This window comes from Gorilla gorilla, chromosome 14, assembly GCF_029281585.2.
Source record: "Gorilla gorilla gorilla isolate KB3781 chromosome 14, NHGRI_mGorGor1-v2.1_pri, whole genome shotgun sequence".
In the NCBI taxonomy this organism is placed as follows: domain Eukaryota; kingdom Metazoa; phylum Chordata; class Mammalia; order Primates; family Hominidae; genus Gorilla; species Gorilla gorilla.
The window spans coordinates 122,946,029-122,960,565 of NC_073238.2; the positions used below are offsets into that span (position 1 = coordinate 122,946,029).

Genomic DNA, 14,537 nt, shown 5'->3' on the forward strand with positions numbered 1-14,537 from the left:
GTTCCCACTCCGGGAGCGGAGACGGAGAACAGGTTATGTGGGAGCCGGCGGGGGCATTTGCCGGCGACACCCGAGCGGGGGCCGGAAGTGGGGCCACAGCTCGCAGCAGGAGCTCCGGGCTAGACCGTGGCGACGGCAGCGGTCCCTGGGCTGGAGGAGGATGATGAGGAGCGACGGAAGCGACGCGGGGGTACGCTGCTGCGCGGCGCCCGGTTTCGTGCCCGCGGCCGACTGCGCAGTCTGTCCGCGAGTCTGAGTAAGTGCGGCTCGGGGACCCCGAGCCCGCGGGGCCCGAGCGCCGGTCCGCTCCTTCTAGGAGGGTCGCGGGGAGCCGCCGGCTCCTCCAGGCGGGCGCGAAACCCTCCCGGGAGGCCGTGGGGGGAGCCCCGGGGCTAGTGCGGCTTCCCCTGGGGGTCGTGCGGGGGCCGAGCGCCGGGGGTTGTGGAGGACCAGCCCGGGGCGCCGTGTCCGTCCGGGGTGCAGCCCTGCCGGCCGCCCCGACTCCGCTCACCACTCACCAGGGGCAGCAAACTGAAGCCACATACCTGTTTTGGAAACTAAGGTGCGCGCATTGCCAGAGGCTCGCCGGGTGTCGTTTTGTAATTGGAACCTAAAACGTATCTTAGTGTTCTATGTCAATTGTATTTCCAGTAATGTATACAAACCTACGATGCCTAAAATCCAACCCTCCGCTCCCCCACCCTCCCACACAGACATGAAAAGTAAAATAGAATAATTCCAGCTACTAGGTTGGAGAGAGGGAGAGTCCCGATCTAATCACGTCAGTAACAGGTTTAGACCTGTGAATATCATGGCAGGAAGTTCTAGGGTATTCAGGAAACATCAAAAAAGCACCCCATACAATCGAAGTCAATTTTGCTGTAGATTTTAGTCAACATTTAAGTAAAATGAATTACTGGTATTACTACCCAAGGTATCGAAACCAAAAAAAAGTCCGTCCCCATTTAACAACTCTTATTTATGTTTGCTATGTGATAGTAACTGGATGGAAAGAGATGAGTATATTGGCTTTGTGTGTTGATATTGGATTTTTCACTGATCTGTTTTGACGGGAGAGGGTTCGTGGATCAATACTTATTTGTATGCATGCTTAGGGAAATCACTCGTCTTTGACTAAAATATCAAATTTTATTTTACTGTGTAAGATTTCTTGATTACCCATTTAGTGTTAATGTCATGATATCCTACCTAAGACATCAGCTGCTCAATTAAATAATCGTTAATTGAGGCCCACTATGCGTCAGGCACTGCTGCGTAGAGAAAATGTAGAGTTGAATAGGACGAGGTCTCTGTCATCGAGGAACTCACAGCCTGTGTAAGCAGGTTAATTACGCTGTAATAGTAACTTCTGCCACGTAAGTTTGCACAAACTACAGAATATGGAATGGGTGGCAGGAGGGAATAGGGATCCAAGGAAAGCATTCTAGAGGATCTACTATCTGAGTTTGGTTTTAACAGAGAAAGAGTGCATTGCTCTGATTAATTCCTGTGTTCAGATACGGTACCTCTAGGGAATCATATCCATTATTTGATCTAGGACTAATAGGGCTTCTAGTTGTCCTTACTTTCACATACTCTGCTGTAGTACATAATTAAGTAATTTAAATTTTGTCTCATAGAAGTAGCTGCACTTAACACACTATTACATTTTATCTCAACAGTAGTTCAATTTGATCTTTCATCCTCCTTTTACATATGAGGAAATATATATTTAGAGAGGCTAAGTGAGTTGGCAAAATCTACCTATCTCTTAACAGACCATGACCTAAAACATTGTCTCCCTTCCATTGCACCACACTGCCTCCCATTGATAGTTAACTTGGAATGATGAAAGCAGGCCAGGTACCTACAGGTAGCCCTTGGCACACTGCCCTCTTCTTGGGCACATCAAACACCTCTTGGCATGTGGATAAGAGGGTTTACTAACCAAATTGCCCTGGGCTAACAATATAACTTAGTGATAGGTGCAGGAAACTGTTGGATCTAACATTTTCCCATGATCTCTTCTCATAAGTTATCTCAGGGGAATCTATTTCTGTTTCTCTGTTTAATGTATTACCCAGATTCTGAAATCTTTCTAATCCTTGTTTAGTTGCCCCAGGAAAGTCTTAAGACCTTTAAATAGCCTTTTTTCGTGTAGACTTAAAAGATGCTCTAGTTCTTCTAAGTAAGATATTTTTCCTCAAATGACAGATTTTGTAATACATTATTATATTTTATGTTTCTGTTTCACATGGTGTGAACTCCTGCAACAGTATATTCTGCTGAAATCCCTTGCAAAGATGTAGTATTTCCAGTACATGGACTACATGCATTTGTGAGCTAGCCTGAGAATCTGGATACTTCTAGTAAGGCTTCTAGTTGTACTTACTTTCACATACTCAATGTTATATAACACTGGTTTTATACAAAACAAATATTCTAAGTTTCATCCATCTAGTTTATAGGTAAAGTTTTAGAACATTGCCCATTTATAAATTGGAAACTTTGTGAATTTCATTATCAGTCAAACATCACTACAGTTTTAGGCTAGTGGATTTTTTTTAAACATTTCAGATATTTATAATCTCAGAACAAATTGTGGTTGGCTTCCATAGTAACAATAATCTCTCATTTTACTTCTGCCAGAGTTGACTCTATTTGCCAAGATTTTCCAGCATGAAAAAGCTACTAAGTTGCTGCCTGGTATAATTTTTGAGCTATCTGCTCATACAGATTTAAATCCTAGTTAAAAATGCTGTCTGAACTATCCAGTTATTATCCAGCATCTCCATAGGCAGTTACTGTTCATTTGTCCCATAGGACTATTAATACACACTTTTTCATTATTGATGGCATGTGGGTAACCATTAGGGAAATAGATAATTCATTCTGTGGTGTCTCCAACACCTTGATAGCAGCTATTTGTGTTTCCATTTCAGCTGTGCAGCTGGCATGGTTTCTTAACTTCCCAATGCTTAACAGAAGAGGAGAGAGATTGATGTAAGAATACTGAGTCTGAGTTCCACATTACTTCACATGTGATTGGAAGCTGTGATTCACCCAGAGTAACTAATGAACCCATGGGGTGTGGGTCCTCATTCTCTGCTGGGATGTGGATGTCGGCATTGACACATGAACTCCCTTTCCACTTTTTACAGTCTTCACTTGAACCTGCACATTTTTTTTTAATGTATGAACAGTTTTTATTTTTAAACAAGCTGTTCCCAAAATTATCAATTTAGGATGGACTTAAAGATCTTTAAAGAAATAATAGTGCCTTTATGACTTAGGACTTTTTAATTGTATTTGAAATTGTTTAGCCTTTTGCCAAATTGTTTTTCGGAAATTCATTGTAATTCACTATGGGTAATGCACTTTTTTGTATTTTTAAAAGGCCATTTGCTGGTGGCAGAATCCGTAACTCGATATACAATATGCAAAACAATGTACACTTTTTTTTTTTTTTGAGACATAGTCTCACCGTGTCACCCAGGTTGGAGTGCAGTGGCACGATCTCAGCTCCCTGCAACCTCGACTCCTGGGTTCAAGTGATTCTCGTGCCTCAGTCTCCCTAGTAGCTGGGATTACAGGCACGCGCCACCATGCCTGGCTAATTTTTTGTAATTTTTAGTAGAGACGGTGTTTTACCATGTTGCCCGGACTAGTCTCAAACTCCTGAGCTCAGGCAATCCACCTGTCTTGGCTTCCTAAAGTGCTAGGATTACACGCATGAGCCACCACGCCTGGGCCCAATGTACACTTTTTAATTAAAAATAATTAGAATAACTAGAATTTAATTTGTAGGGCAGTTCTGACCTTCATTAAAATACAATTTTTATTGTAAAATGTTATCTATGATATAATAGATTTGTCTAATTTATTCTCCTACTAACCTCACGGCAATAATTACAATGTATTTACTCCTATACTTTTGAGTTTCAGTTCTTGATATATATGTTTTTATTTATTTTTAATTTTTGGAGAAAATATTACTGGGTAAAAACCTTAAATATATTTATATATGTTATAATGCAGAAAGGATTTAAATAAATGTAATATATCTTTCTTAATTTGAAGAAGGCAAGTCCCTGGGGCATAAGGCAATACAGTTATATGGTTAAATAGTATGGAACCGTGGTTCTCAAGCTTTTTGGTCTCAGACCCCTTTACATTTTAGAAATGTAAAGATCCCGAAGATTTTTTTGTATGTATGTGGATTATATAGATATTTATTGTGTTAGAAATTAAAACTGGAAGTTTATAAAGTGTATAAATTAAAATTGGAAAACTGGAAGTTTATAAAGTGTATAAATTAAAATTGGAAAACTGGAAGTTTTAATTCATTTAAAAATAGCAGTAGTAAGTTCATTACATACTCACATAAATAAAATTTTATATAAAACAATTGTAATTACAAAAAATAGAGGTGTGGGATTATATTTTTGTAATTATCTTTAATGTCTGCCTCATAGAAGACAGGCAGATTATTAGGCTCTTTAAGTGAAACATGAAGAAAGTCAGGCTCACACAAATTTGTAGTTGTAAAGGGAAGAGTATTGTAGTAGAGAATTGTGGATACTCGTTGGTACGACTCCATCACCCAACAGGAGGCACTTCCTTAAAGGTCAGTTATATTGTGCCATCTGAAACCTACATCAGAGAAATTGTCTCTTGTTACATCAAAATCTGTTGGTTTGTAGTGAATTTTTTACTCACGTTTGCTTGATTTTGTGACACCATTCATTGGTCATTTGGAATATATTGGTTTATGGAGTTATGCAGATTTTTCCAAATGGTGACACGTTTAATATTAATAGATTACCACAGTGCCATCAAAAAGGTCCCTTAAGTGTCTAGGAGCTATTGGCAACCTCATTCATTTTGTAGTAAATATCTGCCAAACCTCTAAGTCTGAACAACCATAGTTTGTCAGTTGTCTTTTTAAATAAAAATGTTGTTACCTGAACAAAGCAGCTAGTTCAGCTCACAATTCAAATGTATTTCAATACACAGCACAAAATGCTTTATGTGCACTTCCAGTGTTGTCACACATTTGTCACACAATGTGTTAAAAAGATGTGTACTTGTTAGTTGAGATAAAATAATTTTTACTGCTGCTTCTTTGACATTCTTAAGTAAAACTGGATTATTCCCTCATTTACTGTGAGCTCATGGTGGTAAAGAATACAGTGACTCCAACACGTGAGGCCGCTACCTTGATTCTTATAAAGGCACCAGCAATTTTACCCATCATTGCTTATGCATCATTAGTGCAGATGTCAAACAGTGAAAAAAGTAAATGATATTTTAGTATTATTATGAGCATAATATTGATCTTGTGGACCCCATTAGAGGGTCTTGGGGACCCTCAGGTTTCTGACCACCTTTTGAGAACCACTGGCATAGAAAGATGTCAGATTTAATAGAGCCCTCAAAGTTCATCCAGTTTAAGAGCTCTAAATTCCTCTATGCTATCCTTGCCAAGTATTTATTTAGATTATGCTGAATACTTGCAGTTTCTGTGAATAATCGTGCTAAATGAATAAAAATAAGTGTCACAGACAGCTGTTTGATGGAAAGTAATAGAGATTCTTAATCCTGGAGTTATGTTTTGTCCTGCTTTTAAAACATTGCATAAGTTTCCACTTGGTTTCTCTAAGTAATCAACCTTGATGAAATCCAGAGACTACTAAAATTATGTTGTGAAGGAAAGATACAGCTAAGGTTTTGATTTTCCTTTGCTATATGTAATGACAATTGTCATCTTTCTTTGATTTTTCTTTGTCTGTTCTATAATTAAATGAACTTATGTTAGATATGTAGTTATTTATATCCATATCTGTCTCCCGAGTACCTCAAGAGTTGCTTGAACGTTACTGAGTAAATCACAAGCTACTTGAGAGCAAGGACTGTATAGTATACTAGGATGCATTGGAATCTGATGACCATCTCTTCCGGAAGAGGCTGGGAAATCAACTGTAGGCCTGGTTCAGTGGTCCACGCTGGGTTTCACAGCTCCCCTGGGAGCCTGCAGTGATATTCTGAGGACTCATACCATTCGTAGTGGGCATGACTTCAATATTGATCTCTTTTTCTAAAGCATCAGTTTATAACATAGTTATTTAAATGAAATATTTTTCCTTAAAAATGGAACCATTTGTGATCCTATATGAACACAGGAGATGATTAGTAGACATCCGAGAAGCATGGCCATCACTCATGCCCTTAGCTGACTTACCATTCAGCTAACACTGTTAGCCAGCAAGGTGGTCTGAGAGCTTTACAGTTCTAGACGGCTCTTATTTTTAGTCTCAAATTGTTTATTGTATACCCATCATGTACTTAAATTTAGAGACAGTAAGTAGGGAGCACTAGAGGTGACTACAACAAGCCAGTTAGGACCATAAATCCTCAAGATGAGCACCATATATTAAATTGCATCAGATGATCAAACTACTTATGTAGTATAGCAGGATGTCACTAATACTGCAAAACCATTCTTGTAAAAGGAAAACAGTCATATCTAATTTATACAGTACATGATAATAAAGATTAGTCATGCTTTCAGTAGATTATTTTTTGAGACACACTCACTAATATCAATGTGACACCTCAAACCACTTCATTTAGAAAGCACAAAAGTTGTTTCTAAGGTTGATTTTTCTTTCATTCAAATACAAGACTGGTACAGGTTATAATAAACTAATACTTAAATCTTAGCTACATATCCTGGGTTTTAAAAAAATGTATTTGTTTACACATCATGCTTTTTTTGTGTATAATTAGCATAAAGTCTGCAAAACGTTGGGAAGGGAGCAGGATGTGTTTAGTTTTGGATAAGTTTGAAATATCAGTGAAGCATCAGGTACGTGAGGAACAGGTAAATTGAGATTGTAGATGAAGAGTAGACTTGTAGATTGGGAATAATTCATACACAGGTGTGATAATTGGAGCCATGAAAAGGAATGAAATCACTGAGGGAAAGAACATAATATCCTAAATGAGTGGAGAAGATGTTGGAAAATGCCTGCTTTTCGGGGTATAGGGCAGACAGAAACAGCAATTTGAGTGTAGAGGAGAAGCCAACAGCAAATGACACTTTGGGGGTCTGGTGTTGCAGTGTGGATTGAGAAAAATCCACTAGATTTATTTTAAAGTGAAGTTTACATTTTATGAGAGATCATTAGGAGAAGTCAGTCAGCAAGTTCTCAGATAGTAAATGGTTAAGGAGTTACTGGCGGTGGTTAAAACCACAGATTGGTGGGTTTTAGAAATGTTTGACATGTAATACCAGATCTGATAACACAGCAAACAGAAAATTGAGAAATGGGACTGTCAGGTATTCATTTAAGATGTAGATATAAGGTTAAAAATACATACAATAATGATGTAAAAGAAGACTGGAAGATGAGAAGTTATTGATTATCTACATTTCTGTATTCTACGTAGAACAGGTCTAATTGGCTCTCCTACTCAGCAGCCCTTCTAGTTGGTATAAGTTTGAGTGTATTAAATGCATCCTTTTTCCTGATTTTTATGATGCTAAGATGTTATCAGCAAATGGATTTCACATGCAGAAGAACCCAACAAATAATACATCTCCTCTGAAGACACGTTTTATAGGTGTTTTACCACATAGGACATACTTGATTGCTTCACTCATTCTTCATGACTAGTAGCAGTGGTCTTGGAGTCAGTTGGACATGGATACTCACAAGACCCAGTATACCATAGTGGACCGTACTGTGCATCAGCCTTTCTGCGTTTTTGAAAACCCAACATGTCAGTGTTAGGTATATTGTTCCAGATGATAGCTCAGGTCTAGTGGAAAATGACACAAGGGTGGGAGTGAGCACCACCCTGGCTTAGCTGCTTCATGCTCCACAGGAAACAGTGTCTTTTTGTGACAGCATGTGAGTATAGCATCCAGGACTAAGCAAATGACAAGCCAATTACAAGTCATATTCAATTCAGAAAAGCCCCTGTTTATACTTCCCACTGGGCGTGTTTAGCCCTGCTCACTATCCTCTCAGTCCAGATGTAGCTCATCAGTAGGAGCCATTTTTACTACACTGTTGCTTAGAAACACAGCTGATATCCCACCTTTATCAGGTTTCCAGGGAAACAGTGCAGGAAGGTTAAGGAGAGGTCATTTTTTATCTGAAGAGGGAGAAAGGTTTTGTTAACCGTTTACTCACACTAATTTATTGACAAAATCAATAGAAAACATAATGCTGGCTGTAGGATCCATGCAGTCGACTTTATTAGAGGCAGTGTTTGTTTCTATTGACTGTCATAACATCTGGGTATGAAGTTGTTTTTACATCTCAGCAGATGGTGCAAGGTAATTATGCTTTGCTGATACTTTCAGCAAATTCAGTAAATTAAAAATCCTTCCTGATATTGTTCACTTGTCCTGGTTCCTTTAAGATCACCTTTGAGATGGAAATATATATCATACAGACTAGGGAACAGAGATTATTAGCAAGTGGGGTTAGGTAAAAATAAGGCAATCTGTGAGTGGAGTTCTTACTCTAAACCAGCAATATAAGAATATGTTAAGGAGAAAACACGCCCATACCCACGCACTCCACCACCCCAGAGCAATTTTATTAACCTGTTCTTAAAAATGACTTCCATTTGATATTACTCAAGATGAATGGACTTTTATTCCGACTTCCATGGTGCAACAACTCATTGTAAGATTATGATTGTTTATCACAAAACAGTTTAGTAAATGTGACTTTTCAGGAATGTTTTGTGGAAAACTGTAAGTTTATCCCTTATTATTCCTAGCCAGTAATAGACCCAAACAAATACGCCCATTTTTCTGATGTTGTTTTAAACATATATGCCCACTGCTCAGAATACTTTTTTTAAAATAAATTGAATAATTCGTATATGTAATTAGATTATTTTAAAAATGTTTTAGTCGTAAGTATATATAAAGTGCTGTACTTGATATTAGAGATGCAATAGTGAAAAAGAGATACACAATTCCTAGCCTTATAAATTTTAATTCAGTATTGTTTGCTAAAATTAGATGTTAGAGGCTACTAAAATGAAAATAACTTTTCAAAGTTCATTAGTTGAAAATTTAACTATGTAAATTGATATAAATGTAAATATAAGATTCAAATTTTAAAATATGCCTTATTTGTGTATTTGGAGCTATTTTATCTGGTTTTATATAATTTTTTAAGTAAGAAGTAATTTGAGCAGAACACGGTAAGAAAGTAGTAGAGCCAGAAATACAAGTCACAAAAGCAAATAAAGTTAACATGTCTGTAACATTTATGAATGATCTCATTATTAATCTTACTTGATACTAATGACCAGCCTCATAGGTAAGCATTTTAAAAACTCATTCTACTGAAAAGGCAGTTGAGACTGGAAATAGGTGATAAATAGTTATTCAGGGGGGATGTGATACTGTAATAAAACTTGCTACCACTGGGTGGCAGTGTTGATTTCTGGGAAATCAGAAAAATGTTGGTTTATGTTCAAAAAGGTTCAGTTCATTTGAATAATAATTCAAATGTAAAAGTCTATGTTTAGTGAAATAGTAAAAAATCAAATTTGTTAAATCATCCAACTCATTATTTGTATAATCAATCTATAACCTCTTTATAGCAGTTTGGTCAGTGGGAAAGAAGGAAATGTAGTATTTTTAAAAGTTCAGTAAGTAAGCATAAGTAGATGAATAGTACATAAGAAAATTTGTAACATATCTCAATTCTTTTGCCTTTTTAAGACAACATGTATAAACCTTTTGATAACAAAAAATTCTCTTTTAATAGTTTTTACTTTCTTTATATCAGTTACATATTTTAGTAATCTTTTTAAGAATTGTTCTCCAGTGAGTCATTTTACTTTATCTCTGTTTCTCAGAGGATTTCTGTGTATTTGTTTCACACTGAACCCTCAAGTATTTATTGCCTTATCAATACATTTTAGCAATCTATTGACCCCAGGACGTGAAACTTCATTAAAGAGTATATAAAAGATACTGCCGATCTCATGACACTAGCAATATGATATTTATTTTTAATTACATATGAAAGATAAATCATTAATAATTTTCTTAAAACTAATACAATATTAGAATCTAGTGTTTAAGCAAATTATTTAAGTTTAGTATTAAAACTTCGAGGTAGAGGGGGGATACTTTTATTCTTTCTTTCCCTAGTTGTTTTTTTTATTTTATTTTGTTTTGCCCAACTCCTTACCCTAGTTTCTTTAGTTTTTGCTACCGTATGTGAAAAAAAATTGACAAAGTATATTAGATTGGTCTTGCTATGTTGGAATTTCTGAACTGCCTTTTCAGTACAGTTTGCCCTGGACATACGTAACCTAACAGCAGATGTACCACGATCTCTAGAATCATGCTTGTTTGCCTCCCAGCTCTTCTACATTGAGAAGCAGATGATAGCCAGTCTACTTATGCCCCTGAGCTTCTGTTTTCTCATTAAAAAAAAAAAAAAATGACACTATCGCATCAACTTTTTTTGGGTCAAATCCGTGAGAACATGTATATGAAGATAGCTGGCAGTAAATAAGCACTTGTTAAAAATGAGTTAATTTGAAGAATATTAGTGTTTCATAAACATGACAGTGGAGGGATATGGTAGAAAGGAAACTGTTGAGAACAGAAAGGATAAGGGAAATTACAGCAGCTACTTTTGTGGATGGACTGTACCTATTACCATATTTAACAATTACATGTGGCCTAGTACCATAGTTTATTATATTGTGGATTTTTAAAAGAATAGATAGATGTTGAATCATTGATATTCTCCCTCTCTCTCTCTAGGATACTTACAGAGAGCTACAATGGAAAAGTCCTGGATGCTGTGGAACTTTGTTGAAAGATGGCTAATAGCCTTGGCTTCATGGTCTTGGGCTCTCTGCCGTATTTCTCTTTTACCTTTAATAGTGACTTTTCATCTGTATGGAGGCATTATCTTACTTTTGTTAATATTCATATCAATAGCAGGTATTCTGTATAAATTCCAGGATGTATTGCTTTATTTTCCAGAACAGCCATCCTCTTCACGTCTTTATGTTCCCATGCCCACTGGCATTCCACATGAAAACATTTTCATCAGAACCAAAGATGGAATACGTCTGAATCTTATTTTGATACGGTACACTGGAGACAATTCACCCTATTCCCCAACTATAATTTATTTTCATGGGAATGCAGGCAACATAGGTCACAGGTTGCCAAATGCATTACTTATGTTGGTTAACCTCAAAGTTAACCTTTTGCTGGTTGATTATCGAGGATATGGAAAAAGTGAAGGAGAAGCAAGTGAAGAAGGACTCTACTTAGATTCTGAAGCTGTGTTAGACTACGTGATGACTAGACCTGACCTTGATAAAACAAAAATTTTTCTTTTTGGCCGTTCCTTGGGTGGAGCAGTGGCTATTCATTTGGCTTCTGAAAATTCACATAGGATTTCAGCCATTATGGTGGAGAACACATTTTTAAGCATACCACATATGGCCAGCACTTTATTTTCATTCTTTCCGATGCGTTACCTTCCTTTATGGTGCTACAAAAATAAATTTTTGTCCTACAGAAAAATCTCTCAGTGCAGAATGCCTTCTCTTTTCATCTCTGGACTCTCAGATCAATTAATTCCACCAGTAATGATGAAACAACTTTATGAACTCTCCCCATCTCGGACTAAGAGATTAGCCATTTTTCCAGATGGGACTCACAATGACACATGGCAGTGCCAAGGCTATTTCACTGCACTTGAACAGTTCATCAAAGAAGTCGTAAAGAGCCATTCTCCTGAAGAAATGGCAAAAACTTCATCTAATGTAACAATTATATAATGTTTCCCTTTTTGATTATTGCATTGTATTTTAATTTGTGCAGAATGATAAAGAATGTTCCTTTTAGAAGTGTGTTATGTCTGTACCTGTCTGAAGAGTGACATTAAACTTTGAAAGGACTTCACTGCTCCTTTATGATATTCCAAATAGCTTTTTACATTGGAAAAACTGTAATTCTTGGGATTCTTTCATACATTTTCATCAAAACTTTCAGTGTGATTATGTATTCATATCTTCAGTTTATGTCAGTATAATAGATATTGTTCAAAAGTTTCTTGTTGCTAAAGTGGTGTAATCTGTTACACAGATGAATAGCTAGATGTGGAAAGAGATATGTAAACAAGAAACCTTTGGGTATTGTTTCTTAAGTAAATATTGGGACAATCATGGTAAGCAAACTTAGTTCTGTAACTGCATTTTTCACCTTAAAAGTTAAATGAAATGCATGATGGTATTTTATTCCTTGAATTATGCAATGCAGCATTTTACATGTAAATAGCACTGGTCATATACTGATGTATATGGTTATCTGGGTTATATCTATTTTTATGTAAACTCTATTTTGTTTTTGGCAAGAAGTGAAATTGAGACTTATGTGCAGGTTGCCATTGAATTTTGCTCTGGTGAATGCTGAGATCCAGCTTTTTCTTACAAATAAATGGGACCCTGTTTTCCAATACAAATGTACCGTGTTTTTGTTAGGTACAGTCTGGATCATGGCATGTAGAAATAGAAATTTAGAATTTTACTGCAGCTTTGATGTGCATATTTGAACTTTTTAACATTTGTAACTTTGGTGGCAAAGAGAATTTTAGTTTCTATCGATTTTGTAAGTCTTCAGCTGAACCACTAATAGCAGTCATAGTGAAGATTAGCACTACTTAGAATTAAATTAGGAAGTCTTTTATCATTGCAGGATTGTACATACTACTTTATAAAAATTCTCACCTTTGATTTTAAATCCCAGTACCTAGTTATATCTAACCTATCAAAGGCAAGATATCATTTATTGGACTTCTTGAAAATAAAAGTTAACAAAATCCAACAACAACAACAACAAAACAATGTTCTTGGTTTTAATGTTCCAGTTGCTGTGAAATAGAACTCCTACAATCAAAAGACAGTTTTAGGAAGTCTTATTTATTGATTTTAAAAGTTTTACATGTAGGAGTGTGGGAATGAAGGAATTCTGGAGCTTTTTGACACAAAACCTATTACCACATTTAGCAGTTAAATGGCTATAGGTGGGAAGTAGGATTTAGATGTATAGAAAAGTAAGAAAATCTTACTTAGAAAAAAGCCCTTGAGACTTGCAGGATTTACTTAATAAAAATACACGCTATGAGTCATAATTGTGCCAAGTTGTTTCATGCAGTCCTCAAAAATTAGATGTAATTGAGCTTTGTGTAATATTATGTCAGCTTTAACATATAATATTTTGAATATTTTAGCTATATTTAGTGGCTTTCTGCAAGCAACTAGAACAGAGAAGTAATGGGTCAATAATCTTGACCTCAATTTAAAACTTTCAATGGAGATAGGGCTAGAAATACTTTTGCCAAATAGCATTCTTACTCACTTTATGCCGGTATTTAGAAAAAATAAATTATAGCAAGTATGATTTCTAAGAATAATGTTTTTCTATAAATTACTAATTGTAAAAAGTCTTGCTTTTTAAAACAAGTTGGTAATGCATATCATGGAAGGCATATTTTGTATGTATAAATTCACCACAATTAAAGATTATTCTTGTCAGTCCTTGCTATGTAGAATGACTATTCTAAATATTAATGTATTAAAAAAAATACAACAAAATGTATATTTAGACACGAGCTTACATGGCATACCTTATATTTGTATCATTCTTTAAAGTTTACAAAAAAAACCTTATGTTTTTATGTAATCAGTCATTACACTAGGGAGAAATTTATCAGCTTTAGTTCTAAATATGCTGATGAGGTATAAAAGCTATTTCTTCATCAGTATTTTGCTTTTATGCTGCTTTTTCTTTTTGATACTCCAGGTTTATAAACTATCTTTTTAAATTTTAAGCCAGGACTTCAAAAATTGTAGAGTACTTGTTTGGCGTTCCCTACCTTCATTCTCTTAGGGTTAAGGAGCCTTTCTTTCTGCAGCTAAGGGCAGGGGCTGTGCCTAGGGCTATACCACCACTAGCGTCTGTATTTGAGACTGTTTCCTTAGATGGGTAAGAGGTGGAAAACAAACTTAGTATCAGGGGTCCATGAAGCCCATGGCATCATTTTTGAAAATATTTCTAGTTTTGTAGCCAAAGCAATTGGTTTTAGTAAAATGAGACTTCTTCAGGAGTCACTCCTTTACTGTGGACCCATTGCTTAGTGGGAATGGAAGTATATGTATCTATCTTGTGTATTAACTTCTGACTTATTTATACAAGAGCAGCTATAGGAGTTTACAAAAGAACTTTAAGTTATTAAGTTACTATAAATTTGGGGATCCTAGAGTGATCTTAAATATGGCAAGATACAGCTCATTTAGAATAAAATCTCACATCCATTATTTTAAAGGGAATGATTGGGGGGAAAAACTGGTGAAAAAGAAATATAAAAAGGACCCTAAAAAGAATTCTGCAGAATAAGAGAAGAAATAATTTGTGACAGGTAATAGAATACTAGTAGGATAGAAACAACTAGAAAGGAAAGTGTGAC

General features: G+C 36.1%; 1 protein-coding gene across 2 annotated transcripts; it reads left to right on the forward strand.

Moving 5' to 3' along the window:
- The first annotated feature begins 19 nt into the window (after positions 1–19).
- Positions 20–13,682, forward strand: ABHD13 (abhydrolase domain containing 13). 2 transcript variants are annotated; one of them, XM_063697519.1, is made up of 3 exons: positions 20–256; positions 2,943–3,003; positions 10,817–13,682. In XM_063697519.1, exon 3 carries the CDS (start codon positions 10,837–10,839, stop codon positions 11,848–11,850), a length of 1,014 nt encoding a protein of 337 aa, XP_063553589.1. In that variant the 5' UTR covers positions 20–256; positions 2,943–3,003; positions 10,817–10,836; the 3' UTR covers positions 11,851–13,682. The 2 variants fall into 2 exon arrangements, with proteins under 2 accessions (XP_063553589.1, XP_004054775.1); XM_004054727.4 differs by lacking the exon at positions 2,943–3,003 and having other exon boundaries at positions 115–256.
- The last annotated feature ends 855 nt before the right edge of the window (positions 13,683–14,537 follow it).

What these genes read in the sequence shown, in the direction of transcription:
- ABHD13 (XM_063697519.1), top strand. Translation starts at nt 10,837, where the DNA reads ATGGAAAAGTCCTGGATGCTGTGGAACTTTGTTGAAAGATGGCTAATA.